At 39.3% G+C, this 21627-nt stretch overlaps 2 protein-coding genes across 9 annotated transcripts in view; one reads left to right on the forward strand and one right to left on the reverse strand.

The window, feature by feature from the left end:
- Window positions 1-9310, reverse strand: part of cfap70 (cilia and flagella associated protein 70) — a 27465-nt gene extending 18155 nt beyond the window's left edge. For 2 of the 8 annotated variants that reach the window (XM_030414805.1, XM_030414803.1), the window contains exons 1-7: window positions 9145-9310; window positions 8131-8317; window positions 6611-6706; window positions 6395-6477; window positions 5003-5017; window positions 4703-4888; window positions 4380-4562 (exon numbers count right to left, since the gene is read on the reverse strand). In XM_030414805.1, the coding sequence (XP_030270665.1) occupies window positions 4380-4562; window positions 4703-4888; window positions 5003-5017; window positions 6395-6477; window positions 6611-6706; window positions 8131-8317; window positions 9145-9210 (816 nt within the window). In that variant the 5' untranslated portion in view covers window positions 9211-9310. The remainder of the gene's footprint in view (window positions 1-4379; window positions 4563-4702; window positions 4889-5002; window positions 5018-6394; window positions 6478-6610; window positions 6707-8130; window positions 8318-9144) is intronic. The other 6 variants (XM_030414807.1, XM_030414804.1, XM_030414806.1 and 3 more) reach the window with 6 other exon arrangements.
- A 2298-nt stretch (window positions 9311-11608) lies between these two features.
- Window positions 11609-21627, forward strand: part of ddb1 (damage-specific DNA binding protein 1) — a 69921-nt gene continuing 59902 nt past the window's right edge. The window contains exons 1-6 of the mRNA XM_030414802.1: window positions 11609-11795; window positions 13949-14097; window positions 16231-16347; window positions 16641-16862; window positions 18956-19070; window positions 19639-19736. Of these exons, the coding sequence (XP_030270662.1) occupies window positions 11735-11795; window positions 13949-14097; window positions 16231-16347; window positions 16641-16862; window positions 18956-19070; window positions 19639-19736 (762 nt within the window). The 5' untranslated portion in view covers window positions 11609-11734. The remainder of the gene's footprint in view (window positions 11796-13948; window positions 14098-16230; window positions 16348-16640; window positions 16863-18955; window positions 19071-19638; window positions 19737-21627) is intronic.

A 21627-nucleotide genomic window follows, 5' to 3' on the forward strand; every position in this document is an offset into this window, starting at 1 on the left:
CAGAACATAAATCTAAACATTGGATAAAGCCAGGTTCAAAATTCTTGTTTCATTTTGTTGACATATTATAGCCAAAGGTTTTTACAGAGGTAATTTTGTATATCTCTTTTTACCACTCCATAAATCCGAAAATACTCTCAACAGTCATAAAAAAACAGTTTTCGCCCTGTTTTTAGGAAGAAAATGTTATATAAATCAGGCTATGAATGATATATGAACAAACCCCTCTACTAAAACCTTCAGAATATAGATAGGAATAAAACTGGAAAGTGTGGTGTATATAAGTGCTACTGAAGTGAAGTTTTTGGCTCAGAGTATGAGAAAAAACTCATTTTGAGGAAACTGCCTTTAAAGATATGTATTGTGTAAAAAATCGGTAGAGGGAAATAGACAAAGGGAAGTAAAATGAACACCTAAATGTGTATTTTGGATGTTTTCTTTCCACTAGTCTGAAAGGAGACATGTTATTGAAGCAAAATAACCTAAAATCTCAAAATTGACCAGTGCATAAAAAACGATGTTTTTGCCTGCCATGTTTTCCCCCTAATCGCTTGAAACTGAAAATGGCTATAATTTTGCTTCTAGTTAACTTCAAAAGTTGATCTAAGAGTCTAAGTCCATGTTTGTGATATCCAGACATCCCAAAGCGCTGAATGTTTCATAACCCCCCTCCTCCAACCTTCTATAGATTTCTTATACAATACATCTCTCTATAAAAGCAAGGAATCTCTGTCTGTCTGTCTGTCTGTGTGTGTGTGTGTGTGTGTTCCTCAAATATCTCTGCGGATCAGGATCAGACTGACCTGAGACTTATACCATGGCTGCTGCGTGGTTCAAGGGTGTGCGACTTCGCATTTGTTTGGACTGCAATGATACCGTTAATAAATTATTTCATAAACGCTTTACAAATTCACGAGCATTGTCCACCGGAGCCACCACAGTCACGTGCGCACCAGAGCCAATCACTGCAGAGCCCAACGCCACCCCCCACCTTAAGAAACAAGCAGATTTATACCTGCAGCGGCGCGAGCTGGACCGGGATTTTGCCAGCGGTTCGGTCCAGTTCTGTTCGTTGCATCTAAACTGACTGTTGTGTATTAATGACACTAAAAGTACGGAAGCCCTAAACGGCCATGCATTCATACATTTATTTCCTTCGTTTTCCCGAGATAACAAGATAATTTTCTCGAGATCTCGAGATAACTAAACTTTGTTTTCCTGAGATAACGATATGATAAGGTGTGTGTGTGTGTGTGTGTGAATGAGTCAGTCAGTTAGTGTAACGACTGTAAATGACCTTTAATGTGAATTGTTAATAAGAACATCTTGTTTTCATTTAGTTAACTGATAATCTTTGAAGCCAGGTTATTATTTCATTAATTATATTAGACACTAAATGCGGGACTTTTATTTTGAAAGCGTCTCGCTGTGAACCGAGAACATCTGTGTTCCTGTGAATCGTGTGTGTGCGTGTTTGAAGTGTGCCTGCATGATTTTTGCTGAACGTGATGAAATGATTTACTGTGCACCTGGCTGATAAAGGGTACAAGCTCTTACGGTGTGTCCGAAGGTGTGTTATCTCAGGGAAACAAAGTTTCGTTATCATGAGATCTCGGGGAGATCTCGAGAAAGTTATCCCGTTATCTCGGGAAAACGGAGGAAATTAACTTGTTTTCTCGGGAAAACAAAGTTTCGTTATCACGAGATCTCGAGAAAATTATCCGGTTATCTCGGGAAAACGGAGGAAATTAACTTGTTATCACGGGAAAACGGAGGAAATAAAATATATGAATGCATGGCCGTTTAGGGCTTCCGTATAAAAGAGTCCGGACCGAGTCTGTTCGGGTCTGAGGAGATCCGGAGACGCGCGGACAACAAAGTGGAATCAGAATCTGTGGATGTTCGTGTGTAGCTAGCTGCTAGCCACCTCCCGAGGCGACGGACTGGACGCACCGGAACGTCCAAAACCGGACTTAGGGTAAATAATGTCCGCCACACTTTTTCGCGAACATTGCCGTCACGTTTGCTTTGTGTCTGGTGCAGGAAGAAACAGTAAAAACTGGCTTTTGTTATGAAAGTGTCCAAGCAGCAAGTTTGGTTGTTGAGGAACAGGAAGATGTGGGAGGGACAGAGGCGGATGAATGACAGGCAACAACGGTCGGTGTATAGACAGCGATATTAAGAGATGAGAGATTTGTGACATTTAGCGTGTTTGGAGTGTGTAGTTAGTGTGTTATGTAGTGTTTGGTGTGGTGTGTTTAGTGAGTAGTGGAGTCGGTTTTTTGTTTAATGAGTCAAAACAATGAGGAGACGGCTGAATGAGCATTGCCTGCATTTAAATGTAAATAGTTACATATAACTTTGTAAATTTTTTAAATGTATGCACATATTTAGCAAACAACAATTTATATTTGCATTATAAGTAATAAAAATTGGTTTGTTAAACATATTTGTGGTTTTCACAGTAAAAAAAATCTAACTTTTTTACTCGGATTTTATGTTTTTTTGTGATTTTAGGTCCACTGTGTTAATACAGTATGTCAAAATAAAAAAAATAACTGTACAGTCACACATGTGAGGTTGTGCTGAAAATAATGACACCAAGTAAATCATTTTTAAGGGGAAATATAATGGCAAAATCAAAAATAGTCAAAAACGGTCAATTATACCCTGTAATAGCGGATTTCACAACAAACCTAAATATCCCTGACGTCCCACCTTCAAACACAGCCTCATTTGGCCATACATGAAAAAGCTACTTAACCTCCCACTTTTCTATAGGAATACATTTTTCTTACGGGCACTGCACTAGTATCTTTAAAGGCCCTTTTCTCAAAATGTGTTTTTTCTCATACTCTGAGCCAAAAATCTCCACTTCAGTAGCACTTATATACACCAAACTTTCCAGTTTTATTCCTATCTATATTCTGAAGGCTTTAACAGAGGGGTTTGTTCATATATCATTCATAGCCTGATTTATATAACATTTTATTTCTAAAAACAGGGTGAAAACAGTTTTTTTATGGCTGCTGACAGTATTTTCTGATTTATGGACTGATAAAAAGAGCTATCCAAAATTCCCTCTATAAAAACCTTTGGCTATAGTATGTCAACAAAATGAAACAAGAATTTTGAACCTGGCTTTATCCAATGTTTAGATTTATGTTCTGGAAATGTATGCAAATTAGCACATATTTAATTGGATAATGCATCATTTGCATATTTAAACATACCATTTCAGAGAACCTCATAATACAAAAAAATAATTGTCTTAATGTAAGTAATCAACTGGGGAAGTTTCATGGTGATATACTGTATATTAGTAAAAAAATTGTCCCTATTCTTCATCTGTAGCGTCTCCCCTTATTAGCTAATTATGCAAATTATGCAAACTGCCCAACATGCAACTCTTAGCAACCAAATTGAGTTTCATCCACTAGGCCTATATATAACCATTCAATCATAAAAGTTTATAGGAAACTCCATTTCTGGGTCCAAGAAATTTCCAGCAGACTAAATTTGATTATCCTATATTTAGATTTTTCCATTTGAGGCCCACCTTAAATCATCACAATCTCAGAATCATCACAATCTCAACTCATTAGGCATATAACTTAATAAAGATCTCTATACATTCAAATGGGGGGTATTAGCTTGTAAATGAAACAAAACACTGACCTTGAATTTGCTTATTCTACCACACCGGAAACCATAATATTGAAATAAAAACCTAAGGTAGAAATATTTACACATTTCTTTGGATTGTGTTAGAAGTGATTTAAGGCTCCTGTCTTCTTCTGTTTATGAGTTATGCTCAAGTTTTGGCCAGTGTCCATGGGGCTTTTTTGTGAGGAAATTTTCCTGCCAAACATGAAATGCATCGTGTCAGTTCCTGTCCAGAATCATAAATAAGCCCCAAATAAGTCTCAGCTGTAGTAAATCTCAAACTTGTATATAATTTTGGAGCAATTTCTGTCACTCCAAGAAACTTCTCTCAACATTTCTTATCTGTTTTGAGTTCAGGAATCCTGTGTGGCTCCCGTTTTCACTGCAAAGCATCTGAATCAGACACTGCATTGGTACCCACTGCAGTTGAATTCAGAAATGTGACTCATACACAATCACACTCTAGTTTAACAGGAAAAAAACAGCATGTGTCCAGCTCAAACCACTGCTGAATAACGATGTTCTGAAAACAGTATGATATGCGACTGTTCACATTCCTGCAGATCTCAGGGCACCTTTAAGATGTGTTGGGTGTGAAAATGGTAATTATCTTAAAGTTTACTCATCAAATGAAAGGCATTCATACCATGGCGACAGCAGTGTGCCTTATTATAAAAAAACTATGAATGGACCAAGGCTGTATGAGCTGTTACCTCTAAGCCAGTCAGCTCGCCGTCCTCTTCATAAATGGGTTCTGCCTGGAATAAGGCATCAGGCAGAAAGTGGTTCCCTGGGACCAGCAGGGCCTGATGTGGTCTCTTCCTCTGTCGGCCCTTTTCCTCCCTCTGCCCTCCTGCTTTAATCTGTCCTTCACAGAACAGCAGCACCTGATCTTTCTAGGAGTCAGAGGAGTAGTACAACCGTCTCCGCTGGTATCATTGTGCTCTTTTTCAACAGATCTACACTTGCCTTGCCAGTCAGATTAAATAGTATATGAATTCTGTTCAATAAAAAAAACTCAAGCTCCAAAACTCACTTCTGCAGTAAGCGGGACCTCCAGGGCAGCAGTGTATGTGAAGGGAACAGGGCCCGATGGCAGCATCCAAGACTCAGGGAGAGAATAGGCTGTCTCCACAGTTACCGTCACCAGGTTTGAGGCTAAGAGTTCAGCCTCAGACAGCATTGGATCTGATACACTGACACACACTTCCAGAGTTGACGGCTAAAGGAGGTCAAATCATGGGGCACGTTCAAAAATGTATTTAACTGTGTTATTACATTGTCTGCAAATGTTATCATAAAGTTAAAGGCAGTAAAGTGTGCCAGATGTTCCTACCTGGGGTTTGAAGTCCTTTACCAAATGCAGCAGAAATATAAATATTAACCACACAACCATTTTAAAATACTTTTCATTATAAGCAGCCATCATATGCAGAATTTTGATATGGTTGAGATCCCTGCTGTCATGACTCTAGAGTCATGTCTTTGTGTTGTGTTCAGATTATGTTTTTTTGTCTTATATTCTCCTGTCTTTGTATCGTGTCTTTGTTTTGAGTTTCCATGCCCCACTGTGTCTCTTGTCCTTTAAGTTTCTCCTATGTTCTTCCCCTCTGTCTCCCTCTGTCTGTTGTATTGTTCCCTTCATGTTTTCTCATGTGCTCATCCCCCTCGTCACCACACCTGGTCTCCTCCCTCCTCTCTCCTCACCTGTTCCTCGTCTTGTCATTAGTGTCTGTGTATGTGTCAGCCCCTGTCAGCTCCTGCTCATGTGCCTGCTCCTGTCTCTGTTACTGTCTGTTCCCAGTTCCCTTTGGTATGTGTTTTTGGATTTTTGCATTTTGCATTTTGATTTGAACTTTGGTTTTGATTTGTACTTTGCCTTTTTCGGTTGCACTTTGTCTTGCTGTTTTTTGTTGCTACTTTGTCTGGCTGTTTTTCGTTGCTACTTTGCCTTTCGTCCCGTTTTGTCTGTTTTTAATTTTTTTTTGCATTCAGCTTTGATTTATTAAAGCTCGCCTTTCGTTCCCCTCTATGCTACCTCTTGTCCTCTGATTATCTGCGTTTGGGTCCACCTCCTATATCAATAGCTTTCCCCTTTAACCCGACCTGACACCTGCCAAGCAGCCTACTGTAAGCAAGCCTTATATAGGCTCATGACATGGTAATGCCATTAAAGCTTTTAAGTACAGAATGATAGTAAAAGATGTCTCTTGGTGACATGTTGGAGGTTTCATATTCTCCCAAACTGTGAAACATCTTTAGCCCTCATCAACTAAAATGGAACATGGCAGTTGGCCACTTAGCCTGGTTGGTTGGTAATCCAGCCTTGGTTTCATGTATAGTTTATATCCTTCTACCAGACAGCACAACTCAATTTGATTGACAACACTGAAAGGCAGAAGTCAGCAAATAAAGTGGTAGGAAAACTAGGAACAAAATTTAACACGTTTAAATTCAGCACAGATGACTCAAATCTACTTGACAAGTGGTATCGATGTTATAGTACAAAGTAAAAATAGTAAGAAAGCTGTTAACAATCTAAATCATAATCTGTGATTAAAGCATGGACAATCTTTTGTCAACACATAGATGGGAATGTAAAGTAACACACCGTCATGTGTACCTTTCTGCTACAAAATGTATATTGCGCTAATCTCTGTTGTTCAAAGTAGCGATGACCCTGGGCCTAAAATAACTGAGTGGCATTATTGTTAAGACATTAACCAACCTTACTGCTGGAGTTCTGGATCTCTTTAGCTGAGGACCTCGTCACTGGATTTAGTGGGACAGTGGATGAGAAGCTACACTGACCTGAAGACAGAAGAGAAAACAATTTCAACGGTTAAACCCGTGCCTTGTGAGGAAACATAAAGCAACCGACACTTGATTAGACAAAACGGTGTGTTATATTACAATATGAAAACACATCATTTCTAACAGGGACCTTGTAGCAGTGGCAGCAGGTCCACCACAGCTTGGCCCAGCACAGCTGTCCTCGCCTCAACTTTCTTCTCCTCAGGCAGGAGCTCTGTCACCGTCACTGACCACAACAAAGTCATTCACATTAAACAGAGGGCTGTACAAACAGGCAAATTATCACAAATTATTTTTATGATATTGTTATTGAGAATTGCTTTGGCTTCAGCTGCAGAAGATAATTTTTATTCAACTTTGGCAATAAATCCTGGGGACTGGAATTGTGATTTTAAAGGAGGATATCTACACAGAATAAGTCTTGGATGGCTGACAAAACTACTGATTATACTTTCATCAATATCGCAACTAACAACAAAACTGTTGAATTTACCAGGTGAATTTAGAGGCTGAGGTAGGGCTGGGCGATTAATTGAATTTCACTTTCGATTTCGATTTTGGCTTCCCTCGATCATGAAAATAAGATAATCGTAATAAAACGATCATTCTGCCGCACGCCGTGTCTTGTGAGGTAAATGCAGCGAACCCTTCCATCTCCACCTGTGCACACCGCTCCGCCCGAAAAACTTCGCTTTCAGCCACGCCGGTGCGTATTGCCAGTGCGTGTTGGAAAAAATGTGTAGAAGAAGACGGTAGAAAGGCAGCCTTTGTTGTGGAAAGGAACAAACGAAGATATTGTGCAAGGTATGTCATGCGACCGTGTCTGCACCTCAAGGGAACACGACCAATTTATTTAATCATTTAAAGTCATAACTCAAAAAATGAAAAGCTCCTCAACTCCTGCCACCGCCACACAGTCCTCAATTAAGGACACACTATGTGTGTGTTACCATCACGTCACCATTTCAGCAGAATTGCGCTGCCCGACCTTTATGACGAATGTCGCAGAAAGTTGCAAGAGAAGTGTCAACAGCATTATATTTTGCCACCACAACGGACCTATGGTCGAGCCGCACCGGGATAGTTTTAATAATTTATTTTTACATATTATTTAATTCAGTTTATTGATATATTTTTCTCTTATTTATTTGCATTTTTCTTGTTTTTCAGTTCAAACTTATCGTGTTAAAAAGAAATACCAGAGTTCAAGGTTCAATAAGTGCTTGTTCTCAAATCAATGAATAATCGTCTTTAATAATCGTGATTACAATATGAATCAAAATAATCGTGATTATGATTTTTGCCATAATCGAGCAGCCCTAGGCTGAGGTATTGTCACAGTAAAGCCAGTTCTTCTGAAGTAGAACTTACAAGTTGTTGGCCAGAACGGGTCGCTGGCTAGCAATATGAAACATTTTCTCTGACAAAATAACAATATATTAGCGTAAAAAAAATTTAAGGAACAGGATGTGTTAATGCTCACCTGGTGTCTGTACAGAGCCATTGCCTATTTGTGTGTCATGTGGACAGAACCAGTCAAGTTAAATGCTATCAAGGAGACGCTGCTGGTCAATCTCAATGAAAACACAGACTGAAACTAAAACCACAGATATTACAGGAGACGGAGCAACATTTTCAAACTCAGCTTACATATGATTGGTTTATGGCTGATGTCACTGAGAGCCCGAGCATCATTGGGGCAGTGGAAGCTGCAGGTAAAGTCAAAGTCAACACACTTCTCCACTGGGTCCACCTGCATTTTGTCCGACTCTCCCAGTTCCGTTCCATCAAATTCAACCCTCAGGAAAGTCTGGCAGCTGTCTGCCTTTTTTCCTTGCTGAGAAGAGATGACATAGAATATGTAGTGCCAGGTGGACACTGTTATCCACAAAGCTTCCCAGAGTCACAACAACACATTAAACAAAATGATAAAGGTTAAATTACATTGCAGTAAAAACAATTAAATAAATCAATTTTAAGTAACACATAATTGACATGATGTCAAAAGCATTTCCCATTAGTTTCAGCTATTAGTTTGCTGCCTAGCCCTCATGAGACCTGAAGCTGGCCAGGCATGCCTCATTGATCAACTCTCTGGTTTGACATCTTTGAAAAGTGAAAATGGCAGCCTGCCCTGTGAGGCCTACAGAGAGGATGTGAGAGCCCGCCCCTTTGTACCAAATCTGACTCAAAACAACCAATCAGCTACTTAGCCAACATCTAATTAGCCGGTAACAGAGGTAGACCCTAAATGATGCTACTACCTCTTTAAAAACATTATTAAACATAACACCACAAACAAGTGTTCTTACAAGTGTGTTATACATAATCCAAATAATAAGGAGGGCATTCATTTCAAATCCAGTAACGTTATCTGTGACGTTACCACAATAACAGTCATTGTCCACACTGTTAGCTAACCAGACCGCTGGTTTCCATTTCAAGCCTGTTGCTTTAAACTGTAGTTAATAGTTAAGAGTCAGCGAAAGCCATGTGTCTCTTTTTGTTTACTTAACCTGGCAAAAGAAAAGAAAAAGGAAAGGTAATACACCCTTTAGGAACTGATGCTTTGACCGTTGATCTTAAAGTGAAGTTTGCAAACGTTAACGTTATTTCTACTGTCCATCACTCCTGCAGTGACTAACACACGTTGAGTGATCTTACCAGGTTATTCCCGCGGCTTATTTTTATAGTCATCTTGGTTCCTGTGGTGTTTTCAGGCGTATCCATTGTGTAAATAAGGCAGTGTGACAACTTGTGTTGACGTTAGCTGCCGTCGCGGGCAGTTGGCGCTTTCTCTGTGAATATGCGGAGTGCCGTTTCCATGGCAACGCTGCTACACATGTTGGTGACATGCGCAGAAAGCTCACCTTTATTTCATCCAAGTCTCCAAGCCATGATCCACATAGACATACATGTCTGTATATATGTCTATGATGATCCTCCTCCTGAGTCTCTTCACGGACACTGTAGAGTGAAACACTGCTGGCAGCTCATATCTTGGACATCAGTGACAACTTCATATATGTGTCGTTTGATTTTGAAAATGGGATACCTTGACATATTGATCATAGTCAAGCTTTTTTTTTTCTTGTTGTCCCATAGAAGCTATATGATGATTGTGCCCCAATAAGTAGCCTCCATTGTCGCAACTCTTTTTTTTAGGTGTTATCTTTGTCACATTATGACAAGGGAACTTTCTGACAGCTGAAAATGTGACTGTCACATTCTGTATCCCCTCTTTTTAACCTTAAAGGAACCTCACACATCTGTCAAATCCATACCGCTCATTAATTGAATTTAAGCTAAACTTTTGTCAAACTTGAATAAAAGTGAAAACAACTTCAGCATAAGTCCTATTATAATGATTATTACTCATATATTAATATAAGTCGTAAATACTAGGACAGAAATAACACAAATAATGATAATAATACAAATATTATGTATACGTACCGTCTCAAGCAAAGTGACATTGTGATACCCTCTCAAGCAAATAAGGACATTTCAGTGAAGCCTGCAAGAAATTCATAAGGTGATAAAGATCTTTATTCAGCAACCAAGGCTAAAGTAAACAGAATATAATATAAATATAATTAGAAAAAACACACATTTAGAATAATCCTTTTAATATTATTTATATTGTAGCCTAGCTATTCAGTTCATGATTTGATGTTCAAGGTTGCAACTAAGCCAGTTGCCTTAACTTTGTTAATAAAGAATTGGTTCATTGCACAAAAAGATGTTTTTTTCTTCCCATTGATGGCAAATATAGCTTTTACTTAAGTAGCCTCATAGTTAGAATACAAACGTGCAAAAATACTCTCTTACCACCACTTGTACTCAAAGTTTTACCTTAGTGAAATTAAACTATAGTATTACTTTTAAAATATACTTATAGTAAAAAATGTAGGCAGGCAATACAAATTATATAATTGTATTACAATTCTTGATGAAAGCATCAATATAATGTTGCAGTTGGGGGTAACTAACACTGTCAAATAAATGTTGGAGTTACAAGTCAAATTTTTCCAACTGGATAGCAGTCAAAGTAAAATATCTTACTTTCCTCTTTCCTGTCATGTTTCCTCGCCGCCTTCCTAAGGAGAACTTGATGCATTCTTGATCACTGTAATGATGCAGTTGGGGGATAACCAAAGCTGTCACATAAATGTTGGAGTTAAATGTACAATGTTGATGACGGTTCTGAGTCATCCAGGTCTGTTTCAGATTGTTGAAGACGTTTCACCTCTCACCAAAGAGGCTTCTTCAGGTCTAACTAACTGGAGGAGCTGCAGGCTTTTAAACTCTGAGCTCGGATTTTCAGTCCTGAGGGCCAGGTGTGAACGTTTGTCAAGCTGTCTATGGACAGAACTCAGGACAGCACTGTAGGTGGGTGATAGGTGATGTCTTAGGCCACCTCCTCTGTTCAAATAACTGTCAGAGCTCGCACGTGTCTTTAATGTCCTTAGAATTAGATGTACAATGATTTCCAACTGAATAGCAGTGGAGTCAAAGTAAGTTTGCTATCTTACTTTCCTCTCAGTATCTCCTATATCTGTACTTGAGTAAATGTTTTCATTGTGATGTTTTTTTGGTACTTATGTTGTGTTGCCTGTCCTCCTCCAGGTCACCATGGTGGAGCTGACGTTGTGTCACTCGGCCACCACTTGACGATGCCTCGACCTGCTCAGCCGTCCTCCTGGATCCACACTCTTTACGTATATTTTATATAATTTCCTTTGTACAGATTCTGTCCATGAAATTTGTAAACTGTGATTTTGTTGTTCTGTTCTGTACTGGGAGAGGGATCCTCCTCTGTGGCTCTTCCTGAGATTTATTTCCCCTGTGCTAAGTTTTTCGTCACCTGATTCGAGGGTCTAAGGACCAAGGACCTCGCTTGCTGTGAAGCCCACTCAGCCAATGTGATTGTGATTTTGCGCAGTATAAATAAGACTGATTTGAAGTCCTGTCATAGTTTTCCTCTGCCTTCCTAAGAAGAACTTGGCTCACCCTCATACAGCTGCATGTACTCAGAAGTGTCCCTGTGTGTCCACCATGGAGGATGTGTGAGCACAGAGACGAACCTCCCTACTCACAGGGGGCGCTCTGACCCAGACCAGCGGCCGTTACTCGCTACGCTCTACGCCTAAACGGCTCCGATAACCACTTCCGGGAGTTTATTATCAATGATTTTGTCACTTTTGTGAGATTAAAACACTGCTCTGGTGTTTGTCTTTTGTTGTTGTCCAAAATGTCGTACAACTACGTGGTAACAGCCCAGAAGCCGACGGCAGTGAACGCCTGCATCACAGGTAACTAATCTGTGTGTTTGTTGATGAAACATTGGCCACCTGCGTGCTAGCTGCGCTCCCGCGCTGCAGGAAAGTGCTCAGACGGGCCTGTAGCACCGCTAGCTGTTGTTGTGCTAACTCCAATGTTTACAGAAAACATAGACTTATCTTTAAGTGATCCCTGACACACACGTGTCATCTGTGTTCGTGTCCGGACGGCTGTGACGCACACATAACAATATGCCGCTGAACGTTTCGTTGTGTCCTCTGTCGGATTGAACGTTAGCTGCTGTCGAGCCCAGCTCGGTCGTCACTCCTCACAATACGTTTTGATTTGCTGAACAAGATGTTCACATCAACCCACAGTTGTTGTAAGCTGTATGAAACATGCAGGCAGAGCGTGTTTATCGATCTGTTTTAGTGACACATATACCCCCGTGTATAACTGATCATACATCTCGTGTCGTCGTCTGATCTGACGTGAATGTGGCCCTCAAAGTACAGGTCCAGACTCTGAGCCCAGACTGAGGCTATGCTGTTGAATCATTGCTCATCATCACAGCACATTAAACTGTCTCACCCACAGTCAGATGCATTTTACTGCTCTGTAACATCAAGCCAGAGTCTGACATGTACACATGTCTTGCATATCTCGCTTTATACCAGAGGGGCAGTGATAGGACTCCTTCAGGCCGATCAGGATGATTAGAAATCAAGGAGACTGAAACCCAATATTCATTTCAAAACTACGAACAACGATGAAATAAACTGTAATAGTGTAATAATAAAGTACAATTTATACAAGCACCGTTCTTACGCACAAGTCAAGTACTTGAGTATTTCCGAGTCATTTTACCGTCAGTGTTGTAGGAATTGAGTGTCCATTAGCTCAAAGTTATGTCTTAAATGAGCTTTTCTGTCTGAACAGTGGTCAAAAAACACAGACTTGAATTTACACATTTTTACAGCAAGTTTTCACATGATAAATACTTAGTGAATACTAAGTGAATAATCAAGCAGTTAAATTATGACTGTGATACAGGTTTCCACACACATCTGAGTTGTAACTGAGTGAAATAAAAATGCTCAGAGATGATACTTCAGGTTGACTTTATTACAGACACACAGGGCCATATCATAGTAAGAATAATAAATACAATACAGAGACATAATCATAGTATTCATAGATCTATAATGGTGAAAACAAACCCAGCGTCTCCAGCATGGAGCACCCTGTGTCACTTTGTGTCGGCTCTGTTTAGGACGTTATGATTACAGTTAATCATCACATAGAATTCTTCGACACAGCATAAAGAGTGATCTCAAACATATTAAGACATGAACCTGTCCATCCGGGGAACCAAAGCACGATCCTGAATGCATCATTAAATTCCACCTGAAGCCATTTTGTTTTCACTTCGCTCTAACGGCTCCACAGGTGAGCTGTGTAACACGCAGTACAGTAGCTGTTTCATAGCTGTTTTTTTTTTTTTTAGCACATTTAGAATTTCTGCTCCAGCATCTTGTCTTGTGCAGCACTGGTGCTCACATCCCTGATGATGTGACCTAGATATCTTATTGTGTTAACCACATTTAGCACCATTAAGAATGAAGGAAAATGTCATGCCTGGTCCTCCTTGGTTTTAGCAATCATGACAGCACTCCTTTGTATGAATGTGAACATGTTTTTTATTAATGTAGTTATAGATATAGTTTCATATTATTCAGATATTATAGATTTAGTCACAGGTAGTGCTCAGGAATTTTGGATTGGAGTGTATTATTATTATTATTATTATTATTATTATTATTATTTTTTTTTTTTTTTACAGTTCATAGAGTAACTGATAAAGTTCAATTCATAACTAATGCAGTGATCTGTTGTGATGTGTTTTTCTTTTTTACTTCTCTGTTGAATATGTGTTATTGTATTACACTCTGTGCGAGTGCCTTCTGTGCATCAGTCCTGTAATCTTGTATTTCTGAATTGAAACTAATTCATTTCCCCTGAATGAAAACAGTTTGGCTCATCTTCACTTGAAATTTAGTCAGTAAAATGTTTGATGTTGTCAACATTGCTCTACAGCCCCATCGCTGATATTTGTCCACATTTTCATTCATTTCACCTACACAACATTGAAATTACAATTTAATAAATGCCGATATGTCTACAGGTCACTTCACCTCTGCGGACGACCTCAATCTTCTCATAGCTAAAAACACACGGTTGGAGATCTATGTGGTCACAGCAGAGGGGCTGAGGCCCGTCAAGGAAGTGGGCATGTATGGAAAGATTGCTGTCATGGAGCTCTTCAGGCCAAAGGTATGTGTTGTGGGCTATTAGACAATTGGTCAAATTGTCAGTGTCATTGAAGATTTCCTTTCAGAACCAGAATCAGAATATCATTTTAGCAATAACAGTATTTGGAGGAATGGAAGCAATGACCTCAGTTTTTGCTCCTAAGTTACAACCTGTTTTGGATAGATGGATAGATAGATAGATGATAGATGATAGATAGATAGATAGATAGATAGATAGATAGATAGATAGATAGATAGATAGATAGATAGATCTAAAACAAAAACAAGGTCAACAAAGATGGACTAAATCTCTGTTTTAACATATACTACTTTACACACTGAAACACAACAGATAGTGTTGTTCTCCATACCATGATATGAAGCGTAGAGCAAATAAAATGAGAAAATAAACATTTAACTTCGATGTACAAACGTAATGTAATAGATTAGTTTATTATGTACAAAGTGTCTGCACCCTGGACAAGTGGTTCCATAACAAACCTTGTTAGAGACTGAAAGAACATCAATTTCTCACCAAGGGTGAAAAAATGTGTAAATATATTTTCTTTTTTCTTCCTTTACGTTCAGTTTTCATGCAGAAAAGAAAATCAGTTAGAAGGGTTCTGCCCTCTATAAAGGGTTTATGTAATGGTAGATGTGCTGTAATTACTAGTTTGTTTTTTTTTGATCTGATCCGATCTGACTCCTTTAATATTTAGTATCTGCCAATACCAAGTCCTCATCCGATACTTGGCCTTAATTAATATTTTCCTGGATAAAACAGCTGCATTAAGAAAAAAAGTATCTGCATCCAAGCTGTTCCTTGATAGGTTTTTCTATTTTGTTGAAACAAAGTGTATACTTTCATATGGCTCTTTCTTATTCTGCATATGCTATTGCAACATTCACACGTGCAAACTGGTCACCTTTTGGCTACAGTCACCTTTTTTATGTCAACGAGGGTAGTAGAAGTGAATGAAGAGGGTTTTAGTTTTGTATATTGTCACCTTTTTCACTCCTCCAGAGTTTGTAGGTCTGAACATTGGCCGACCACCTTCCTTGTGTTAGCAGCTGAGTCTGTGATGCTGTGCTGTGACAGCAGACCCTCGTGTACAGCCAGCTGAAGTGTGTGAGACGCAGCCCACGTTTGGTACCTCCATATCATCGTTACGTTGTCACGTAACATTATGTAGACGCGTTGCTTGTCTATTTCACACACGTTCAACAACTCCTCAATTGGCTGTTTTACATGCTCAGCTTTATGAGACCCATGGTGTCCATACCGGCACGTTGTAACTCGAAAGTGGAATAAATGTAATGTAATGCCGAGATGGTAGGGCTTACTGGGGATTCAAAAACTCCAGATGACGAAGAAAACCCTGATCCTCTACCACGGAGATGGGCTGGTTATCCAGAGAGATAAATTAAGTTATCTTCTCTGTAATATTTTTGGCCATGTCACTGTCTTTCTCTTTCCTTTTGAAGGTGTCTGCGAGCATTTGTTGCTCCGGTGTCTTTGCCTGTACTCTCGTGTGCACTCATTGTATTCTTAGTGTTTTTGTCTTTTATGTGCCATACCAAATTTGTAGTATTAAGTGCAGCTTTTTTGTTCCCCCCTTGCGAAACGGTCGTATTGCAGATATTACATGTCGCCGTTGGACTGCTTTCACTTTCTAATTTAAAATATTTCCACACTGCAGACATTTTATCCACAGGTATACCAGAGTAACGTTACAGTTGTGTCTGCGTTCTGCCACAAATTGTGCTCTGATGTAAACATCATCAAGCTTGGGTCCACCTTCAAAGTTGCCAATCCCATTCAGTGAAACAATGCATGCAGGGACATCTCTAATAATCACCTCGATCACTGAAGGTTATAAAGGGTAAAAAACACACACCCCAAGTACAAGTGGTTGGAATAAATTTCAACAAGGGGAAAAAAGAACCTAATCCTAGTAGAATATTTGCGGTTGACTGTATAGTGAATTTATAGACTGTTCAAGTCTGTCCCTACTAATTAGGCTGGTGGCAGTAAAACAGATGGCTGATCAATACTGCAGCTACAGTCTATTGTAGGAAGCCAGTTAAATTAGAAGCAGGCTCCTGCATGCTTCGTCTTTGATGACTTTGGTGTCTTTTGTATTCGTTTGTTCAGGGTGAGAGCAAAGACCTGCTGTTCATTCTCACATCGAAGTACAACGCCTGCATCCTGGAATACAAACAGAACGGGGAGAGCATTGACATCATCACTCGTGCCCACGGCAATGTTCAGGTGGGTGAGAGTATTACAAACGCAAGTCTTGAAATTGAATGCACTGTATATCATCTTAGTAAGCATGCATTTCAGGATTCAATATGCTTTCATTGAAATTGTCAAGAGTATTTATTTTTGTATTATCTTCTTATACATAAGTTCTGTAATTCTCAGTTAAAGGCTTTAAGCTGCCAGCGGTTTCTAGCTGTACTGAATTCAACTGCACTTAAAGAACACTTTGAATGTGAATTTTTGTCTGAAGTGTACACATGCTGTACTTAAACCTTTCCAAACCAATTACTCTTTCACAGGATCGCATTGGACGTCCTTCAGAGACGGGTATTATTGGAATTGTGGACCCAGAATGCCGTATGATCGGCCTGCGGTTGTATGACGGTTTGTTTAAGGTGATCCCATTAGACAGGGACAACCGTGAGCTCAAGGCCTTCAACATCAGACTGGAGGAGCTGCAAGTCATTGATGTTCACTTCCTGTATGGCTGCCAGGCCCCAACTGTCTGCTTCATCTACCAGGTACTATCAGGGATGTGATCCTTCCGGAAATCCAACTTTTCCAACCTTAAAATGAGGCTCTCGTAAATCATGCAAATCCGTTTTTTTGGGGGGTGGTGTGTGTGCGCAAAGCACTGGTCGGGTATTGGTAAACATAATGACCAGCCACTGCTGTCAACGTGTTTTGTTCCTCTGATTCATGTCTTCATGTCACACCGCAAGTAGTCCATTCATTTGTCACGACGGAACTTCATTCAAAGCAGAGCTCCACCAAAGAGCCTGATGTGTCAGTGTTTCTCCTATATGCATTCTGCTGCTGGATTTTCAGCGCCACCGCAAAAAAGAAAAAGACATGATTTTTGTAAGTTTAATATCATGGGCGAATGGCGAATTTAAGTTGCACATAGTGAAAGCACTACACCCTAAGTTATCTTGAAATCGATTATTATTGTCAATACTGCTATTAGTATAATTTCTACAAGTCACCGTTTAAGTTGAGTGACTGAAATCCTCGTCATCGTATTCTAAGACTGCAACAGACGACTCATTGAACTGGGGTGAAGTTAGTTTCAAGTTGGATATTCGGCGGATATTCACTCATAGTGGAGCCGTATATTTTCCTGCTTTAATTTGTCCTTTGCCAATCACACCTGTGAAAATAGCAGGAGTGGTGCAGGGTTGTTGAAGAGTATGGTAGTGTGTGTACAGGTGTGCTCATAAGTTACATACTCTGGCAGAATTTGTGATTTTTTTTTTGGCCATTTTTCAGAGAATATGAATGATGATACAGAAATGTATCTTCCCTCACTGTTAGCGGTCGGGGTGAAGCTATTTATTATCAAACAATTGTTTGATCTTTTTAAGTCATAATGATGACAGAAACTACCTAAATGACCCTGATCAAAAGTTTACATACCCTGGTTCTTAATACTGTGTTGCCCCTTTAACACCAGCACAGTGTTTCCCACACATTCATTTATTTGTGGCAGTCTGCCACAATATCAACACTGGCCGCCACATATTGATTTTCTATTTTTGGAGCTACGCATCCCATTCTCACTCACTGAAGACAGCGCACCCGTTACTGAATAGCATGATGTTATATACTTCGATACAGTGGATGGCGGTGTGGTTTCTAAATTTTACCTCCAAATCAAAAACTCATATTGTCTCTCTCTCTCGCCTGTAGAGCTATTTATCCATCTGGATTGTTGTGGTGTGAGCAGCTCAGTTTTGAAGATATTACCGTACAATGTCTTCCTTCTCTTTCATATAATGTAACTAAATGCCACTTGGCTTGTGATGCTCAAAGCACCAAAGAAATGCATTTGCAAACTAAAAAAGCAATGTGCTTTTCCAGAAATCATGACCAGGCTACTCAAGATAATCTACAGAGTTTTTTGTGAGCAGTTTCATGTAAGAACTATTTAATTTCTTTCTCACCATGCAGAAGGAAGTGTGCATCTGTTCAAGGGTGCAGAGGCTAGTCAACTAAGTTAATTAATGTCAGAACTCCTCTTTTAATGTTTACATCCTTCTTGGCATCTTGTACATGAGAATATGCACACTTCCCTCTCTGTGGTGATACAGTGTAGAGAGAAAATGGCTCCAACATGAAACTGCTTACAAGACGGTCTGTAGATTATCTTTAGTGCCATCTAGTCGGACTATGTTCAAGATAGGCCGGTCTTCTCTATGAGAGATATATCTAAAATTAAGCAGCCCACTAGTAAACAGTGTAGATGCCTGAATAGAACTACAGGTAAGAAGAAAACATGTTTTTGTTGATCGTGGAGAGAACTCTCTTTAAAGGGCTCCTTTTGATTTTACCTGTCGATGCCAATATGTTTTTTTTTTTGCATCACGTGAAGTGTTTACCAAAATACATTGTGTGTTCTTGAGGTCTGACAAACCTGTCGGGTACTTTTCCTAATTTGAGTCTTTTAAATCCACCATTGTTTACATCCGTGTTGACTAACTTGCGGTCTTCTTCTTCCCTGCCTTTGCTGATGCAATCCACATTTCTACCTTTTGTTCATACGTCAGACTAACTGTCATATTGTCTTCATTCGAGACAGCTATTTTAAAATGTGACGTGATGTTTTGGATTGTAGGACCCCCAAGGACGCCATGTAAAGACCTATGAGGTTTCTCTGAGGGAGAAGGAGTTTAACAAGGGTCCCTGGAAACAGGAGAACGTGGAGGCTGAAGCATCTATGGTTATCCCAGGTAATCAATAAAACAACAATCAGTCAGTTAGCAAATCAAATGAATAGCTGCAAAAAACATTTTTATTAGCATATTGTCTTTCGAAACAGCTGTTTTCCATTCAACCGTTGATAATTTTATATAAGACCTGATGATAAGTCCAACCCATGAGTCAAACAAAAACGAGCAATTTAAAAAGTAAGGTACTGATTTTTATGTATTTTATACAGACGGTGGTATGAGTTATTATTGGTAGTGACACCAGTCAATCAGGCTGTAGATCTCAGGGCTTTTCAGATAGAAATGAATCTGAGGAAACTGGTTCAGTTATTGAGGACATTTGAAACCGCAGCACAGCAGTCATCCAGAATAGAGAATATCTATGATGTATATTTGATGGGTTTACAGCACAGTGAGGGCTGAGTGGAGGCAATGTAATTATTTTATTAATTAAACTGAAAACAGAGCTAACTGATTATATGACGATGATGCAGCTTCATAAATGCGTGCCTTTAATAACATATAACATGCATGTGTCTGAAATTGTTCTAATATAGCACTGACTCCTGTCTGTGTGCCTGTCTTTTAGTGCCAGAGCCATTTGGTGGCGCTATAATCATAGGACAAGAGTCCATCACCTACCACAATGGAGACAAATACTTGGCCATTGCACCACCGACTATCAAGGTAAAGACATCAAATTATGTGTGTTTTTTGTCGTCTGTCTCATTGAAAAGTAAAACATTTGGATGTTTCCTCTTTCAGCTGTCCAAAGGAAGGATAGTATTAACATTTTATTTGTAGTGTATTAAAAGTAGGATTCATTTACATAGTATATAGAAGGCTCTGATGTGATACACCATGTTCATTTCAACCAACAAAGATTGTTTTGGAGCAAAATAACCAACATAATGCCTTAAAACAGCCTAAGATTACTTCAAGCAGGCTGAAATAATTATTTAGAAGATTTTAATCAGAAGATTTAATTTCATCCCAACATGAGGAATATCAACTGCCTCCCCAGGTAGTGGACCAACCCTGACACTTTCACCAGATCTCTCAGTGATCCGTGTTGAAAAAAATGCCCCTTCCTTAGTTCCTCGGTTGCCAATAATTTTTTTTAACTTACTGACACCACTTAATTCTAATGATAACACTAACTGAAACTGACACACAAGAGTCAGAGACATGTACTTGATGAAGTGATGTGTTAATTTTCTGAGTTTTAAGAGCAACATCACTTGTTGTTTTTAAAATGTGTGGAACATGTGCAGAGGTGTTTTCAGTGTTCTGCATGCACAGATTCTGTGTGGGCCTGCAACACACCAAGAATAATGTTATTTTCATAGTGTAATAATATTATGTGAGCAATGATTTTTTCCTTTCATAACTAGGAGGCAAAACAAATCAGTCTCATTTGAAGCCACTTGCTCTGTGGGTAAGACTGAAAAAGAGAAGTTCACCAGCAGCAACTTTAAAAAATAATCCTGAGAGGAGGGTTTGTATCTGCACGAGACATTTTCTTGATGTAAATGTATTTCTCACAGAGAGCTGATGGAGGATCAAACTGTAATAATTTTATGATAAAGCAAAGATCATTTGATATTCAGAGAGGATGATGGGCCCCAGCAGAACTGTGTCATTTTGAAAGGAAGTATTTGTGTCCCAGGTGCATAGTTCTTTTAGATAATGAAGTAAAATAAAATTGTTGATGTCATTAAGACTGTCACCAGAATCTGCATTTTATGAACATATAAATATTTAAGTACTTAAGAGACCCTCCGGTGTAGCCTATCTGATAAAGTATATTTGTGATCGAAGTTGCATTTGAAGGGAAGGTAATAACTGCCATGATGATGACTTAAGCTCCCTGTACACTGCTGCTTTTAGTGTTGTTTTAACAAGATTAAGGTGCAGTCTGTTCTGCTCTGCTTGTATTTAACAAAGCTCAGGGCCCAGAGGATCGCCTCAACAGCATCCTGCTTCTATAATTAGACGATGTTCTCTCTCTGTGTTGCTGTGGTTTTGGTGCCAGGGCCTCAAATATTTTGGAAAGAACATATAAATTGTTCAGATGTAATTAATTTAAACAAAATAATGTCTTTGCCAGAGTAACTGGGTCCATTGATCACTAGCCTATCAGTCTCATGGAATCAGTTAGTTGTGCTGTTCATGGTTCATTCAACACAGGCCTTTTTATTGAAAGACAAAATGACAACCCCTTCTGTGACAACACAAGGGGGCCACAGTGATTTCTGTGTTGCTGTGTAAAACCTAAGACAAGCGGGCACTTAAACTGTTGTGCCCATAATCATCATGAAAAATCATCAATCTCCTCCATTCAGAACATTTCCAGACACACTCGAAGAAAGATTTCCTTTGCAGCAGACTTTGGAAGGTTATTGAGAACTGGACATGAGTGTAATCTGAAGGGAGCGCTTGTTTTCTACTCCAGCGTGTTGACAGTATGATCGTGAGAGGGACGCCAGTAGAGAATTAATTATCTATTCTTATTCAGTCCTTCCAGAAAAACACAGAGTTTTTTTGTGATTGTTGCGGGGGAAAATGCTTGATGATG

This window comes from Sparus aurata, chromosome 4 (assembly GCF_900880675.1).
Source record: "Sparus aurata chromosome 4, fSpaAur1.1, whole genome shotgun sequence".
In the NCBI taxonomy this organism is placed as follows: Eukaryota; Metazoa; Chordata; class Actinopteri; order Spariformes; family Sparidae; genus Sparus; species Sparus aurata.